This window comes from Lampetra planeri, chromosome 34 (genome assembly GCF_965212315.1).
Source record: "Lampetra planeri chromosome 34, kcLamPlan1.2.h2, whole genome shotgun sequence".
Lineage (NCBI taxonomy): Eukaryota > Metazoa > Chordata > Hyperoartia > Petromyzontiformes > Petromyzontidae > Lampetra > Lampetra planeri.
Window position 1 is genome coordinate 6403845 of NC_136140.1, and position 18274 is coordinate 6422118.

Below are 18274 nucleotides of genomic sequence, written 5' to 3' on the forward strand. Positions count from 1 at the left end.
CAGCAGCGGTGTGCGGGGCGAGCCATGTGGCGTTGCATGCGCGAGTGGAGAATTCCCCACGAACAAACACCACTCCTTTGTGTCCACAGCGAGCATCCCCGCCAGCGATGCCGACTCCGTCAACACGGAGAACACAGCGCACGAGGCCGAGTCCCTCTGCTGCTGCGTGCGCCTCGCGTGAGTCCTCCGCTTTGTTGTGCTGTTCTACTCTTCTCTCTCAGCCTCCGCGATCCAGTCTTCTGTGGAATGATGTAGAAGCGAGTGAGAAGGGAGAGGAGGAGAGATGGAAATGCGCGCGTGAGAGAGGAAGCGATGCGGCCGAGAGTTTGCGGTGGCAGGCGCTGACCGGTCTGTCACTCAGTCACGTTCAAAACCTTAATGGCCAGTTGCGTTACACAGAAACATCGCCATCTGTTCGTGGCCAGCCGTCATCAATCTAGCCTCTTCACTTGCGACGCCCCAGCTCCTAATAGTATTCGGTCATTCGGTCGTTGGCAGCTCATGTGCAGCCCTCCACACCTTTCGCTTCCAGAGGGAACCCATTCCGTGTGTGATCTCGGCAGCCACAATTCATACGGTGGCACCCGCTGAAAATAACATTAACCTTTTCTTCCTTATTCAATAAATTGTCACAACTAAGTGTCACAATGCTCATAAAGAATATATTTTAACGTTATGATGAATGTAGCGGCCTTTAGTAGAAGTTTCATGAGTCATGTGAAATCTTTCCAAACAGTATATATGAATCAAAAACACATGTGATTTGATGCATGTAGATTAATAACACATTTTAATCTCTTGTTAAAAATTGTTCTGCTCTTAATATGGATAAATTATAGCTCTGAGATTCAAGAAATCGGATTCACTATCATGTGACAAACATTGCACTCATATGACAGAGTGGGCGGTAAATGTCTGCATTTTATTACGTGCACCAGAGGTCACTTGCTCGCTTTTCAACATCACTCCTCCTTCTCCTCCTCCGGTTTGCTGATAAACCAAATCAGTCATCATATTTGCCCATGACGTGACAACTTGATTTGATTGGCTCTGTCGGGTGGTGGAGGATTATAGTGAAAACATTACATTATACCTATACGATGATCTATAATCCAAAATTAACCTAATCATGAGTCAGTGGCATATATTTCAAAATGAGGTATTATGTGTGGCTTAAAAGCACCTATATTCATTGTGTCCAAGCAGTGAGTTTAATGGTTCTTTAAAAACTGACCCTGATAGAGATGTCATGTTGTTTTGTATGCGAAGAGCATCATGTTTAAAAGGGCTGGCGGAGAATTATATTTACGTGTGTGTGTGGAGTTGCAGAGATAGTGTGTTATGTACGGGTTTTCTTTGGGTACTCTGGTTTCCACCCACATGCAAAAAATATTACACCTACATGTAAAAGCCAAAAAGACCAAACCCTTCAACTGGGAAAGTATTGTTATTAATAGATGGTGCAGACATACGGGTAGGTAAAGGTAGTTGTAAAATAAATAATTTGTGACAGAATTGCTTTTCCCTAAAAGTCAGGACGGGAGTATAGAGATTTGAAATTTCTAATGAAAGTTAATTTAAATGTTTATTGTTTAATATTTTAATACTTTAATTAGCTCGGGGGTTTTGTTGTTGTTGTGATGATTAATGTCCAACATTTTATCCACAAATGAATGAGCTCTCATTAATGGAGACGAGAGTGTCAAGTTTAGTTTCACCCCCCCCCCCAAGCTTACCACAACTATTCTGTCCTAATTAAAACGCCACACTTTATGATTATACTTTATGGGATTAGGCGCTGTTATTTCACCCCGATTGCGGTCCAACACATGTCACACAGTACGTCCTGAGCCGCTAATACTCATCAGTGTTTTATGCGCGATGTTTGTTAAGTATTGTGTCTTGCTTTAAAGTCTTATGTGCGTGTTTGTTGGGTTTTTTAAGACGCCATTTTGTTTTTCCATTGTCTCCATTTTGTTTTGTCTTGCAGATTAGCAATTTCTAAGTCAAAGTTCAGGTATGTTGCACCTGGTTTTTATGATGCATCAATGTGTGTGTGTAGCACCGCGGTTGATAAGATTCTATATTGCCAGAAAGCAGAGGAATGTTGCTCGCTCTGCCGTGTTGTTTTGTTGTGTCTCATTTATTCCCATGTTACTTTATTTGCGTAAAATCACAACAACCAAGGTTTACATAGCGAGCGTCTGTCACGATAACTCATGAAAGGCCGTTTTAAAATTTAAAACAGCAAAACTCTGAAAATGCTATGAGGAAGATTTGAAAATAGGTGTCTGGGTGCCTCGTAAATTAGAACGCAATGCTGAAAACACTGAGATATTGGATTTGAATCTGGGTTTCAGTCGGTAATGGTCTCAGCTTTATCAGGGATAATTAAAGAAGCAAAACTCATTATATAGTTAGTTTTCTCCTTATTTAGTGAAAGTCCAGCTCTGGTTATTTACCAAAATCAGTTTGAGATATGAAAACACTCTTTTCGTGGCACAGGGAAGGAGTGTACCCTGAGAGTGAATGAAGAGGCATTTTAAAGTGACTTCCCAAGTAGTTATGTGACGTCATCTTCCGGAGCTGTTCTCTGATAGTGTGGGGATTAATGTCATGACATGATACTGAGAGCACAATTGATATATCACTTGTAAAAAAAACATCATCTACATAAAAAATAAAAACGACTTTGAAATGCGTTATCTGATGAGAAAAAAATAGTTATTCAATAAAAAAAATCATTAAATAAAAGGTGAAATAAATAAATACAATTATTAGCTTTTTAATCATTATTACAAAGGGTTGATTGAATTGTAGAGTGAATGATAATAGTTTACAACCACATAGAGCGCCCAGTGACCCTGAGATCGATTACCTGGATAGGCAAGTCATCATTAGGCATGATTAATCCCCTGCTGGATGAATAGTAATTGTTGCACTAATTTGGCATTTCAATACTTCAACAAATGACAGTGCCTTGCATCTCATCTCAAACATTTGAAGGGGATCGCCAGTGGCAGCTGTCCCTGTGTGGTGCAATGTGACAGCATCGTCCTGAAAGTGGGCCTGAGTCTGATAGTAGGGAGCGATGTTTGGGATACGTAATTCCAATAAACTTTTTCCCGTTCCGTGAGGGCTTCAAGTTGCAGGGTGGGTGTCTCGTTCACCGCTGAACCTCGGAACGTCCAAGCGGTTCAGCGTTAATGTTAATTAGAGGCATAGCGCCGTTGCTTTTAAAGACATTGCACTGGTCGTAGCGAATCGTAGCGACGCGACCACACTCTATGATAGCTAGCACCAAAATGTGCCACATGCACTCCTACATGGCCTTGTGGGAGCATAGGTACCGATAGTTGTTTTTTTTCCGATGACATACGCGTAAATATATGTGTATGTCATCGGAACAGGAAAGGGTTAAGTAATTTGCAGGTAATACAATTTTTAAATTCTATTTTACAATGACTACAGTACGCAATAGCCTACTGATTTAGAATTACGTCACAGGATCTTTACCATGCACTATGAAGCAGACAGCACTTCATTTATGGTTAATACACCCACAGTGTTAACCAGAGTGGCCTGCCCGATTAAAACTTTGGACCTCTGCAACAAGCGGCGAACACGCTACCACTGGGCTACGTCACCACCTCAAGGAAGGCCTCCCATTGCCATCACTCACGATCCGGCGATGTAACAATCCATCTTGCGCCTGCGCGTCAATTGATTTCAGAGCTCCGTCTCCTACGGTTGGAATCTTCTCGGGTGCGTTCCATCCTTTTGCAGTCATTATTTTTGACCGTCGGCCATCGCCTCTTGCAGCGGGCATGCCCAGATATTAGCCTGGTATCCATGGGTCAGGCTGTAACAGATAATGAAGTTCGCAAGTTTTTGAAGCCTCTAAAATTATTCAAAGACTGTGAAATTGTTCGTGCAAAAAATGGTCGGGCTGATTACGTGAACCCTTCCCCCCCCCAAAAAGAGGTTGTGATATTTAGTGATTTTTGATGGCACAATATGTTCATAACCCGTAACCAATTGTGATTTCACGATGCTGTCACATGAATGGGAGGCGTTGTGGCCGTGAACTAGATATGACGTAATTAATTGGGGCTAGAGCAATCGGTGAGTATCTTATAAAATTGAGTCAGGCACGCACATGCGATCAGCAGAGCATAGGCAGGATATAATGAAATCCCCTCCTGTAGTGAAACAAGGCACTTGTGGGAATCAGTACAGCATGTAGGTTCCTGGTCTATGCCTGCGTTATCCTCCATTTTATGCGTGGGGTTTCTCTGGGCACTCTACATGTAAAAAATACTCAATAATGGACAAAAGTCCAAACACCACCGGGTAGGATCATCTTGCACAAGAGTCGTGAGACTCAGCGCTGCTTTCCAGTGTAAATAAGTGTAAATAACGAGCCATCGTTACTTCAATGTTGCGTGGCACATCGATTAGTTTACTGGGCTATTAACTCGGCGACCGGCCTGATATTGATTCCCAGGCACGGCTAACATCCGTGGCGAGTGACATCTGAATCGGTCATGGGTTTCCCCTTCACTAACCCACACTGATCAGCATGGTGTAGGTATGACAAAAAAACAACCTGCTATGCCACATGGGCATGCAAAGGCCTTCATCCAACAACGGTGGATTGACAAAGAGCTGCCCATTTTTATGCTGATAAATGTGTCAACAATAAGCTGTAAATTATTATCCTTGTTGATGTAAATAATAATAAACAATTAAACATTCTAACAAGCATGGTGGGCAGGGTGGGGGGTTGGTCCTGAGGCAGTGGTGGAGATTTGACATTGCTAAGACCGGGGCCAGCCTCACCACAGTATGAATGGCCCTACTTTTACCTTCCCACAAGGCGGTAATCATTTTAACACGTGGGCTTCTCACAGCAGGCGCCCGCAAGCCAAGTTCGGTCCTCCGGCTTCGGCCACAGGTTGAGCGGTGGGTTTATTTCTCCCGAGCTCTCTCGCCACGGCGCGCTCCTGCGGGCATCTTCAGGAATTGAAGCGAAGACGATGCCCGCAGTAGTGCGCGGCGGCGAAAGTGTGACGGAAGAAATTCTCAACACGCAGCCGAGCCCAGGAAAGGCCACCCTTGGTGCTCATTTGATTGACCCCGAGCGGGATGATGTACTGCTGAGTCGACCACAGCAAGTCCTAGGTGCTCCGTACTCATTGCAGCCGGCGGTGGCGGAGGTGGAACCGGTTCTGCAGAAGGAAGACACGTCTCACGGTGAAGTCCACTGGCTTCTACTGGGTCGTCATCATCCTGGTCTTCCTCAACACGCTCACCATCGCCTCTGAGCACTACAACCAGCCTGACTGGCTCACGCAGGTCCAAGGTAACAGCGGCCAGTGCACATTATAAATGAGTGCCCGTACAACGAGGCGTTGGGCATGAACTGACCTTTTTTCGTGGTCGTCATTGACATTGCTATCATCGTCATCATTGTCAGTGGATGACAATAAACATTACTCAAGACGTGACTTCATAATCATCATCAAGATGATTGGTATTCTCGTCACCATCTCTGTAATCACCAGTGGATGACATGTAAATTACGACTTCATAATCATCATTATCATAGTCGCTATTATCATCATCAGCGCTTGAGATTTGGCTGCATTTAGACGGTGTTAATGGAGGAGAGTAATCCAACGGGAGGACATCGGTAGTGCAGTGGTTAACACATTGCGCCATGATGCTAGCCACTAGAGTTGTATTCCCGGCCATGGCTAATATCAGTGGGTGAGTGATATGAGCCGGTCATGGGCCCTCCCTAACTGATATTTCATGGGAACGTTTTAATTCTACAATTAATTGACAAAGCCATACATGATTTTATTTTATTTTATAAATCCAAAGTTGTATCACTTTCCTAATTATCATCATCATAATCATCTATATCAGGGGTGGGGAACCTTTTTTCTGCCAAGGGCCATTTGTATATTTATAACATCATTCGTGGGCCATGCAAAATTATCAACTTAAATTTAGCCCGTTATATTTAGTTAAACATTTAATTAACTCACCCCTAATGTGATGGCTGGAACTGCATCTCTTTAGCGAGGCGTGTGATGTTAGCTCGTATTGATGATGTTGCTACTCGTAACTGTTTTTCCAGGTTTGCTCATAGATTTATTGAATTTCGAGTCCCGCCTGCGATTGCCTTGGCAGGGCCACACCAAATGATTTCGCGGGTCTTATACGGCCCGCGGGCCGGATGTTCCCCACCCCTGATCTATATAATGAACTTACAATTGTCATTTTTAACACCGTCAGAGGAAAATGTGAATATCATCATAACTGTCATTATAATCAGCTATTAAAAACAATCGGAAAAAACTCATACATATGAACTTCCTCTTGGTTCTTTCGGTAAAGTCACGTAGAAGGGAAGTGACTTTACCGAAAGAACCAAGAGGATGAATGCCTGCAGTCGCGAAAGCTTTAAATCGAAACATATGAACTTATTTCGCACTGTACGTAGCCAACCATGCTATTCGGATGTGCGATGTAACTGGTATTGACCAAATGTTCTGATGCTGAAAAAAATCGCCCACAAATGACTAAATTCGGATTACACACCAGCAAACATTGCCCACTCGTGCAAAAAAACTGGCAGGATCCTCCTAAAATGGAGCCTTGAGACTCAGTTAGGCTTTCCTGTGTAAACAGGAATCGTAATAAAAAAATAATCACCATCATCATCAACTATGGTGGCACTTAATTCGGCCGTGCCTTTCAACGTAAGAAACCCATCAATAAACCACAACTCACCAAATCAATCGGCGATTAAGGCTTTGTTGAATCAAGTGACAATAATTAAATTAGCGTGGCAGCAAGGCACAGAATGTTACAAATACGGTATATTGGGTTGCCAAACAGTTAAACATCCTCTTCAGGAGGTAGCTGTTGCCTCGCTTTAATACAATTTTAAAAGGACAATGTGTTCACAACATTTTCACACCTCCTCTCTCCATGCATTCCCAATCCAAATCTTAAAAGAAAAGCAATGAACAGTATGTTCTTATAGTCTTGGTTCTTTCGGTAAAGTCACGTAGAAGGGAAGTAATAAAATAATAAAAATAAAACATAATAAAATAAAATAATTCTCACGACGTTTCGGCTACAACGCAAGCAGCCGTCTTCAGGTGAATAATGAGACACTACCAAGCTAGGAGCTTATATATAAGCTGGGTTGGAGGTGGAAGACCGCCTTAACAGAAAGAATGTGCATATGAAGAGAAATTTAGCATATTCATGGGAAATGCGTAGGAGGTGGGCGGGGGGGTTTCAAAGTCATATTATGCCCATGCAATATGCAGGATCAGCAGCACCAAGGGGGGGTGCAAGGAGTAGCATTAACAAAGGAAAGGAATGTTAATGATATGAAGCTGCAGTTACTAAACAACCACGTAGAAAACTAAAGTATAAACTACATAAAAAACTAAAGTATAAACTGCATAGCACCATCAGTATACTTACCATACTCTACAATAAGCTGAGTTACTAACAGCAAGTAATACATTACAATTCTACGTCGTAAAAATTATATAATATGCTTTCATCTAAACTTTATTCTCTTACATCACACGAGCATATACCGTACTATATACTGCCATAGATAAACCCAACATTAAATTATATACTGTATTGCTATAAACCACCCTATACCTTATACATTTTAATATAACACTATGTATTATTCTACCCACCCTAATGTGTATCGAAATGGTTTATTACGTCCTTCCAATGATTGCTAAGCCAGAATCCATCTTCTCGGTTAAAATTGTCTCTGTGTTTGTATATGTGGATCGCCTCATGAACGAATCTCTCATGATAGCCAGATGGCTTGCAGAGAACCTCTGTCTTGGAGAAGTCAATGTCATGTGAGCCCACTGAGTTGTAATAGTGATCTGCCACGGCTGAGGTGTTTGTCCTACCGTGTTTCAGGTCAGCTTTATGTTCACGGATGCGGTCCGAGACATGTCGTTTGGTTTCCCCAATGTAACTGCTACCACAGAGGCAACTTAGTTTGTAGACGCCAGGGTACTGTATGTCTGGAACCACATCTTTTACAGACGGTACCAGATCACGGATTTTATGTACTGTGTTGAATCGGACCTGGATCTTGTGTTTAATCAGGATTTTGGAGATCTTTTTTGTGACCCCAGCAATGTAGGGTAAGGTGATCGTCTTGAAAGGCTCCTCAACAGGATCCTTCTTGATGGTTGGAGTGATGGCTTTGCGGATTGTGTAGTCGGAGTAACCATTAGCCTTAAGAGCTTGGCGTACGTGTTTGAGTTCACTGGAAATGTGTTCATGGTCGGAGATGCATTGGGCTCTATGATATAGAGTCTTGATGAGGGAATTCTTCTGGGATGGATGATGGTGGGAATCCGGTTTTAGGTAAGCATCCGTATGGGTGGCTTTCCTGTAGACAGAGTGGCTCATTGAACCATCAGGTCTCCTTTTGATTAGGACATCCAAAAAGGGTAGCTTGCCATCTTTTTCGACTTCCATGGTGAATTTGATGGCTGGGTGTATGGAATTGATGTGGTCGAGAAATTGGTCTAGAGCAGGCCGGCCATGTGGCCAGATGACAAAAGTGTTGTCTACGTACCTCTTCCATAAGGTCGGGCGTAGAGTGGCAGTCTGGATGGCGTCCGTCTCAAATTTCTCCATGAAGATGTTGGCTACAACCGGAGATAGGGGGGAGCCCATTGGGGTGCCCTCAGTTTACTTGTAGAAAGTTCCATTCCAGGTGAAGTATGTATTGGTTAAGCAGTGTCTCACCAGGGGGGGTACCCCAGCATTCAGTCCTTGATGAACCAAGTCTTCAATGATTGCGATGGTGTCAGGTACAGGAACCTTAATCATATGGTTTATAGCAATACAGTATATAATTTAATGTTGGGTTTATCTATGGCAGTATATAGTACGGTATATGCTCGTGTGATGTAAGAGAATAAAGTTTAGGTGGAAGCATATTATATAATTTTTACGACGTAGAATTGTAATGTATTACTTGCTGTTAGTAACTCAGCTTATTGTAGAGTATAGTAAGTATACTGATGGTGCTATGCAGTTTATAGTTTAGTTTTTTAAGTAGTTTATACTTTAGTTTTCTACGTGGTTGTTTGGTAACTGCAGCTACATATCATTAACATTCCTTTACTTTGTTAATGCTACTCCCTGCACCCCCCCCCCCCCCTTGGTGCTGCTGATCCTGCATAATGCATGGGCATAATATGACTTTGAAACCCCCCCGCCCACCTCCTACGCATTTCCCATGAATATGCTAAATTTCTCTTCATATGCACATTCTTTCTGTTAAGGCGGTCTTCCACCTCCAACCCAGCTTATATATAAGCTCCTAGCTTGGTAGTGTCTCATTCTTCACCTGAAGACGGCTGCTTGCGTTGTAGCCGAAACGTCGTGAGAATTATTTTATTTTATTATGTTTTATTTATATTATTTTATTACTTCTCTTCCACGTGACTTTACCGAAAGAACCAAGAAGATGAATCCCTGCAGTCACGAAAGCTTTAAATCGAGAATTTGTATTGTTTAATATTTTTATTATTTTATTATTTCCCTTCTACGTGGCTTTACCGAAGAACCAAGCATATGAATCCCTGCAGTCACGAAAGCTTTAAATCAAAAGTACGTTCTTAGTTTTGTAGCGCTCAATAGAAAGCACTTTCTGGAACTCCTGCCACCCCCTGCTCATTCAAACCGTTCACTCCCGCTCCCTCTTAAATCTCAGACTTTTATTCGCAAAATCAATCATTAATCATATTCCACTTGTCTACTCAGGAAAGCTTGGCTGAGCCTCCATACCTACGTTGTAGAAGTTGTCCTTCCAAGATGTCCGCAGTAGCGGTTGTTGCTGGTGCTTTTGTGTGATCCCAATTGAGTAATTTGCAGGTACATTTTCAGTATTGGGCGGTTTTAGCCAATACCCATTGCATTCTGTGGTTTTAATAATAGGGTTTTCTCCCTTTTTTGGCAACTAAACTGACACTTTTTGCAAGGTATCATGTCTGCCTTAACCACAATACTTGCAGTCAAATGCAAACAAAAAACGATTCTCTGATAATGTATGCATTGTCCTTGAAACTGATTGGTCCACACCAGAGACAGCTTTTCTTCGAGCCTAGTCTCATACGGTGTTCGATCAGATGTAGCCAAAAGGCACACAGTTCAAAGACAACGCACTATCAGAGTAATGAGTGCATACATTATCAGAGTATTGTTTTTTGTTTGCATTTGAATGCAAGTATTGTGGTTAATATTTACATGATTCTTTGCAAAAGGTGTCAGTTTTGTTGCCAGAAAAAAGGGGAAAACCCCTATTAGTATATTTTGGTACTGGCAAAGGAGGCCTCATGTTGTATGGTTTTGTTTAGCAATTGGAGGAAACCGGAGAACCCGGAAGAAACGAATCTAGAACAGGAGGAGAGCAGAAAGGTGCTCGAGTCAGGAATCAAACCCAGGGCATTCTTGCTGTGACCCACAAGTGTTACAACTGTGCTACCCTGCCGCCCAAACACTCCACACTTTCCCCCTTCGCTGCTGTCTGCGATTGCCGTTATTATCCACCATCAGCGCGACCCCGTATTACGGTGCGAATGAGCCAAAGGAGAATCAATTCATGGATGAACCTGCGAGGGTCAGAATCGTGATGTGGACCTCTCTCAGCAGTCTCCCCACCCACCCACCCACATGCTGTGTTCCCGTGTGCAGACATCGCCAACAAGGTTCTGCTGGCGATGTTCACCGTGGAGATGCTCACCAAGATGTACAGCCTGGGCCTGCAGGCCTACTTCGTGTCGCTCTTCAACCGCTTCGACTGCTTCGTGGTGTTCGGCGGCATCATCGAGACAATCCTCGTGGAGTTCGGCGTCATGTCGCCCCTGGGCATCTCCGTGCTCCGCTGCGTGCGCCTCCTCCGCATCTTCAAAGTCACCAAGTGAGCGACTCGCGGATTGGGGCTCGCGCGTGAGAACTATCGCGGTTGCGTCGCGTTTCGGCCAACAATTGTAAATGTTGTGGGTTTACGCTCCAACATACCGGTGTGTTGAAGTAATAACTAACGGGCATGGTTTGTTTACATGACAAGCCTTACTAATTGGATGTGTCGGGTGGCGGTGGGTTAACGACAAATTTATATTTACGCTATCTAACCCAAAAGAAAAACCATTATTGTGAAAAATATTAATTGCGTAAGCCTACGTGTTGAACTGATGATAACCGCGCCCCAGGCTCTGCTTTGGCCAGGGGGTAGATCCATACATTGCGTGAAGACAGTGCATCACGGTTGTGAGGTAAACCGTGGCTCGTGACTAAACTCATGGAAAAAACCACCTGCACCGTGAGGGCCTCGTGCTGGCTCGGCTCAGATGTGCAGTGGAAAAGAGGTATTTGGGTCCACGGCTTTTGTTCACAATGCTCGCACTCCACCCCGCAGGTACTGGGCCGCCCTGAGCAACCTGGTGGCTTCGCTGCTCAACTCCATGCGATCCATTGCCTCCCTGCTGCTGCTCCTTTTCCTCTTCATCATCATCTTCTCGCTGCTCGGCATGCAGCTCTTCGGGGGCAAGTTCAACTTCGACGAGACGCAGACCAAGCGCAGCACGTTCGACAACTTCCCGCAGTCTCTGCTCACCGTGTTCCAGGTCAGGCTTCGAGCGACGCCTGCGACCAGGCCTCCATCGCTCAGTGAGCTTGCACGCGCAGACGTAGCTCTGCCCGAGTACATGGAGCGAAACGTCGGACGAACACGCAGCACGACTACGAAAACCAATGCAGTGACCCACGCGTGTGCTCCTCCCGTGCTCCGTTCGCGATAACGGAAAACATTCGCTCTTTTTTTTGTAAATCGCACAGTGTGATGTTTTCAAAGTGCTATTTGTTATACACAAGTGAAAGAAGATATTCTCTGTAGTTCAACTCAATAACGAGGTGGAAGAGCTCGTGCATACTCAATCTATAGACTTCTTATTGACCATTAAGAAGAATTAAGTGGACTTGGGCAGGACGCGTCGCTGGTGGAGATGACAGCCGGTGGTCGACACGAACAATGGGAGTGGCAGCCAAAAGGAGGAGGCAGAAAAATGCGCGAGAGGACGCCAGATGCGGAGATGGAGCGAGGAAATCAGCCTGTGTGCGGGAGCTACGTAGATTGTTGCATGGCAGGACCGCAGGAGATTTGCGATAGCTTGGCGAGGCAGTGGATAGATCGTCGCTCATGACGACTGCGATGATGGCGAAAATGATCGTGGCTGCACCGAGACTCATCGTGTGACCCCCCCCCCCCCACCAGATCCTGACCGGAGAGGACTGGAACGCTGTCATGTACGACGGCATCATGGCGTACGGTGGGCCCTCCTCCACGGGAATGCTTGTGTGCATCTACTTCATCATCCTCTTCATCTGCGGTAACTGTATCCTCGTCGCCGAGCGGAAAGCAGAACCTCCGCCCGCACCGCTGTGCGCGGATGAGAGGTGTAAACTCCCTTGGTCACCTTCAGCCCCACGGACAATGTCGTCATACGGGCACTGGCTGGATTTATTTATTTGTTGTCACCTATTTCACTTTTTGTAGGTGCCGGGGATACTGCCGTGATGCAATGGTTAGCACGCTGAACTTGAAATTCAGAGGTCTCCGGCTCGATTTGATCTCCGCTAGTTTGGCATTTTAAACAATGGTGCAAGTTTCTTAAATGCCCCCATGCCTCTCTCAGTGTAAATCAGTCGAGTGGTTGGTCGCGCGTGGTGGGTTAAAGTGTGGGCGCTCCTACTTCTTTCAAGGCGTCTGACCAGCGCACAGACATTAGGCCACAATACCCATCACGATAGGGTCCCTCTTGAGCTCTTTCTAGCGAAATCCCTTTTGCCAGTAGTGACGTTAGCAGGCAATTTCAGGGCTGCGCTTTTACCTTGACAGTTGTAGGAACCCGTGCACTGACTGCGGTCCAACACACGCTGTTACAAATGAGCCTTATACAAAGAGGCCAGTGTTCCCATTATGAGTTCAATGCATCACTCGAATGATTCAGCTCTAAAAGCGTCATTACATAAAATATGATAGAAAGAAAAATAATACTAATACACCGGGCATTGGTTGCCATTATTTATTTACACTTTGTTTTATTTCACAACAGAGATGTCATTAGCTCGTCACACCACGGGCTCACCCGAGCCGAATGAGAGCGCTGCAGGCTTCGGGCCAAATTCGGTGCAAAAAATTTGCCGTTCGCCCGAATTTTTGCCGAGCCGAGCTCCCAAGTTGTAAGTGCAGGTTTGGATCCTGAGCGGGTGTTGGGCCACAGACATCCTCCTGAACGTGTTCTTGGCCATTGCCGTGGACAACTTGGCCGACGCTGAAAGTCTCAACACTGCGCAGAAAGAGGACGAGGAGGAGAAGGAAAAGAAAAAGAGTGCCAGGTAGAATCATCGTCGTCATCAATGACGTCAACATCTTTAAATGGCAATCGTACTGTCATTGAATCATCAATGTGGTCATCGTCCATCTAGCAGTCATCCATTTATCAATAACCCATGTATCATCATTGCGAACATTATCAATCGCTCGTTAATGATCATCGTTATCGGTTGCGGGCGATGTCTGAGGGTTTTAAAACAGTGAACTGTTATTTGAAATTCTAGATTCGTTTTTATGCATCTATTCGGCCCGATTATAATATTTTTGAAAGCTGGTATTTGGCCAATTATCAAAGCAAATGGAATATGTGGGTCATCCATAGCGTAATCGTGATGAACACATCAAAATGTACAAGAAAATGTAATTGAAAGATGTAATTTATTCAATAAAAAAGCAATGTTTAGTAACATGTTTACATTACGGCTTGCTAATAGAGAACATGAACTCAAAGCCATGTTTCGCTCGCTTAAACAAATGTTTGTTTGATCATATTGGGCTGGAAAGCCAATAGGCTGATGGAAGGAAACATTTTAATTGAGTGACTTCAGATTATACTTTATACTCATATAGGACGATGTCATATCCTTAACATCACAAACCCACAATATTCCATATACTGTACATGTACGTAACTATACAACAAAGGGGAAATCCGCTGACTCGTGGATGCTGCTTTCACACCATCACAGGGCAGAGAAAAATGGCAAGTTGGAAAATAAAGAGGACGGGGAGAGGGGCAAACTCGATAAAATCGCTGATGCCAGCACCAAGGTACGATAGGACATCAGCCGCAGCAACAGCAGTAACACCCAGCCCTCTGAGCACACACACACAGCCAAGGGCACTGCTCTAATTGGTAACCACCTGTTCATGCAGCGTGTCCTTGTGGCAGCATCCAAAACTCAATTGAGCGCTCCCGACGTATGCACCATGTGGCCTTGGTGCCAAGTTTACCAGAATTCCAGCTGGTTTGCCCACCAGAGAGTCCGTGAGAAACGTGGCCTAACATCGGCCAGACGATGGGCCAGGTGACCTGAACGCCAGGTAATTTACACACCTGGGTGTACGTGTGAGTTGTCCTTTACATTACGTGATTTGCATACATTGGCGGTGATTATACAGCTGCATTTTACCCAGGCACGTTGATATATTTGATGCATTTAATTTATGTTATATGAGCATCGAAGCGGTGCTCATCATCTGTGTATAATTCAAATGGTGCAGGTGAGTCTCTCCAAAGGACAACCACTGTTGACTGTCTTACAAAGTGGTACTTACTTTATCGACCCCAGAAGGATGATGGGCTGTGTGAATTCTCAATATAAACATGCATTTTGAATATTTGGCGGCTATAGATTGACACAAGATAGGCCACTTCGTTGAGCTCTCATTTGTGGCCAGGTTGCTTCTGAAAAATAACAAATAGCTCGGTGTGCTTTACCTGGTAAAATAAAAATAATTTAGTTAAAGTGAATTGACTTGTTTAGAGTGATCTGCTTGCCATTCCTATTCTTTGTACTCCTTTCGTTTGTTTACCATTTGTTCGTGTAACTCTCTGGCCTTGCCTCTACTTGACATCCGTGAAAAAGAGCTTCATAGCTCATCGGATTTCTCTAGAATAAATAAATATTCTGATTCTGAACTCGGAAACCTTCCAAATGCGAGCCACTCGCTCTACCCTTGAGGTACCTGGTTGGTTAAGGAAATCAGGGACATATAATCACTTAACAAAGAAACTTAACAAAAACTATTTTGCTGATGAAACTATTTTTAATGGAAACATTGGATTTGTAGTTTTGTCATCATGAATATAATTTACTTTTAATTATACCCTTCTCAACACATAAAATGTTCTCCCCTGTAATATTAAGTTGTAATGCTTTAATTTAGACGGTGTTTTGCTTGCTGTTAATTAAGTGTTTTTTTTGCTGTGTTATTCATTGCTGTTTTATTGTTCTCTGTTTAATGTTTGCATTGACTTGAGGTGTCTGATCGCTTTTGCAAGATGCGGAGTCGTCGTTGTCACAGTTGTCAATCAGCTGTTAAGAAGGAAGAGAGGGGCATATGTCAGTGGGGCATCAGTACACGGATCACCCTGTACAAAGAACAACATACCCAATTATAAGTAACAACAGGGCTTCTCTATTACTGTCACTGAAGGTCAACTCATCCTTATAAAGGTCAGTCAACTGAAACACTCAGATCATCCTTTCCTGTCACTGCCAGTCGATTATTCTATTTTTGGACTCACCTGCTGCTCATTCTCTCTTAATTTGGCAACCTCGTTAATTCACAATGAACGAGCTTACGTCCTGACGAGCAGACATTTTCAACACCATGGCACGAAGCTTCGAGCTGAGCCTACAGGCATGATCTAAACGTCTGCGTCGCGCGAAGAACGGTGCACCAGTGATGCTGCCGTGACCTTCATGTTTCCTTTTGTGGTCCAATCGACGCTGGCAAAAGGTCTCCCGCACGCGATCGGTGCGGTGGTAATGATGGGCACACGATGCCATGCATCGCGCGAACCCAAGGTACACCTCCGCATTGCCCTGCGGTAACGATGGGCGGCGCCCGATTTATTTGTAGTTGCAGATTACTGCCGACGACGGGAAGAAGGCTCTTCCATCCTCCGGATCTCACGCCGCAGGTAACGCTTCCATGTATTGTCTTTGCGGGAATTAAAAGCATCTGCTAGCTTTTAATTTGAATAACGGGCTCTGATCCGGTTGAACGAAGCGAGTGGACATAGGAGGTTTGTGGAAGAGGTGTGGAAACACTTGGACACGTGGGGACGACGGCGGTCCAAGTGTTAATCTGGAACAGTCAGAAACGTTGTGTAAAGTTCTCAAGGAATAAACATCAGCGTCTTCCACGTGGCCTTCGTGCCGCTAGAATGCCGTGAACGCCGAATGCGTTCACTCGCGTGGATTTTTCTCCGGCTCCTCCGGGTTTTCCCCTCCACATTTAGAATCAATATCACGCGTTCAGAGTATTTGGCTGCTGTGAATTTCCACATGATGGCCAGGTCGCTTCTGAAAAAGAGTTGCAGAGCTATATAGCTCAGTGGGCCTTAACCTGGTAAAATAAAAAGTTTAGTTTAGTTTAATTGTGACCAAGTCACCCTGAACCCCCGCCCGATCTCAAAAGCAAAATTTCGCGAATAACGCTCGCCCCAACGATTCTAAACGGGCGGATCCCACTGCGTTTTTATGCCCTCGCGTTTTTTGTTTAAAGACGAGGCGGCGGAGGAGGAAGAGGAGCAGCTCGGCGAGGGGGAGGAAGAGGAGGAGGAAGAGGAGGAGGACGAGGAGGAGCCGGACATGCCCTCTGGTCCTCGGCCCCGTCGCCTCTCTGACCTCAACCTGAAGGAGAAAGTGGTCCCCATTCCAGAGGGGAGCTCTTTCTTTATCTTCAGCAGCACGAACCCGTACGCCGCATGCCTTTCTCCTTGTACCTCCCCTTGTCCTCCAAAGTCTAAAACGTAGCCCACTGATTTGTTTACACGGTTACTTGTGCAAATGTCTTAGTGCTGCGTGGAGAAAGGGCTGTAAATGATGATGATGATTACAGTTATTAAAGTATACTGCATATACCCGTTCACCAGCGATGCTGCCGTGGTGTAATGGTTAATGCACTGGACTTGCAAGCCAGAGCTCCCTGGTTCAATTTCACCTCCCGGTGCATCATTTGAAACAATGGTGCCAAGGTGGAGTATGGTGAAACATCCCCCCATGGCCAATACGACATTGGGCAGGTGTTTTATCCAGCAGTGGATTGGCAAAGGGTTGGCTGTGGGCTTCATAAGGTCAAGCCCAAGGTAATACAATTACAGTATGGGAACATGATAATCACATCATTTAACAGAGGTATCATTTGCGCGTTTATAGTGCCTAAATGTCCTTACACAGTAGCTTGGTACGAAACATAAATGAGCCCATTAAATCTCCACGTTTTTAATATTTATGCCTGAATTGTTTTGGGGATTGTGGACCCAGCCACGTACATCCAATGTGGATAGTTGTGTAGATATGCTTGGCATGTGTTTCGAGATTAAATCTACAAAATCAGAAAAAATTGGGCCTAGACACAAAATTCCAGGCAATATGAAAGTGTGACGTCACATTGATGTCATACTTCTTTGGAATTGGGTGGCATCGCATTTGTCAGCACGAAGATGCGTAAAAATAATCGCATCGTAAATTGATCTGAATATCTGAAATAAAGATCCAACATTGTCCTTCAAATTCCCAAAAATCTCAAGTCTCAACAATTTACCACCAAAAACTCATTCTTGCATTCCGAGTGCATACGTGTCCCCTTCATAATCGTGCGTGCGATTGCAATTTTCGTACCAAAGCAGCCCGCTGCGGGATTTAATACTGGCCTCCCCACTGCGAAACAAAATTAGCTCAGCCACGACGCTTTTTTTTTTGTTCACGAGGCATGCGACCACGTGGCCAAGCGCGCTTCGGTAAGCCTCCCTCGAAAGCCCCCGATGAAGCCGCTCGCCGGCGCACACCGCAGGAGCTCGGAGTGCGAGGCCCGCGGAGTGTGAAGCTGTGCGAATTAGCTGTCAAGCGCGCGCGGCGGACGACACGTGTCCGCGCAGCCGTCCTGCTCATCGAGCCTTGAGCCGGGTCCCTGCTATTCCCATAGTGCTCGGCTGCTGCGAGCCCCGCCAATTAGCGCACGTCTCTCGCTGGCGACGCTGGCAGCAAGGAGAGCTGACGCCGTGCAGTGCAATTAGCAACGCTGGACTTGAAATCCAGAGGTTGCCTATTCAATCCTGGCGGT

The 18274-nt window shown here is 44.8% G+C and overlaps 1 protein-coding gene across 1 annotated transcript in view; it reads left to right on the plus strand.

The window, feature by feature from the left end:
• Positions 1-18274, plus strand: part of LOC144730076 (voltage-dependent L-type calcium channel subunit alpha-1D-like) — a 209374-nt gene that overhangs the window by 117478 nt on the left and 73622 nt on the right. Inside the window, exons 9-18 of the mRNA XM_078610602.1 lie at positions 90-177; positions 1991-2017; positions 5205-5365; positions 10777-11002; positions 11501-11708; positions 12356-12476; positions 13365-13479; positions 14167-14248; positions 16067-16127; positions 16715-16907. Coding sequence (XP_078466728.1) covers positions 90-177; positions 1991-2017; positions 5205-5365; positions 10777-11002; positions 11501-11708; positions 12356-12476; positions 13365-13479; positions 14167-14248; positions 16067-16127; positions 16715-16907 — 1282 coding nt within the window. The remainder of the gene's footprint in view (positions 1-89; positions 178-1990; positions 2018-5204; positions 5366-10776; positions 11003-11500; positions 11709-12355; positions 12477-13364; positions 13480-14166; positions 14249-16066; positions 16128-16714; positions 16908-18274) is intronic.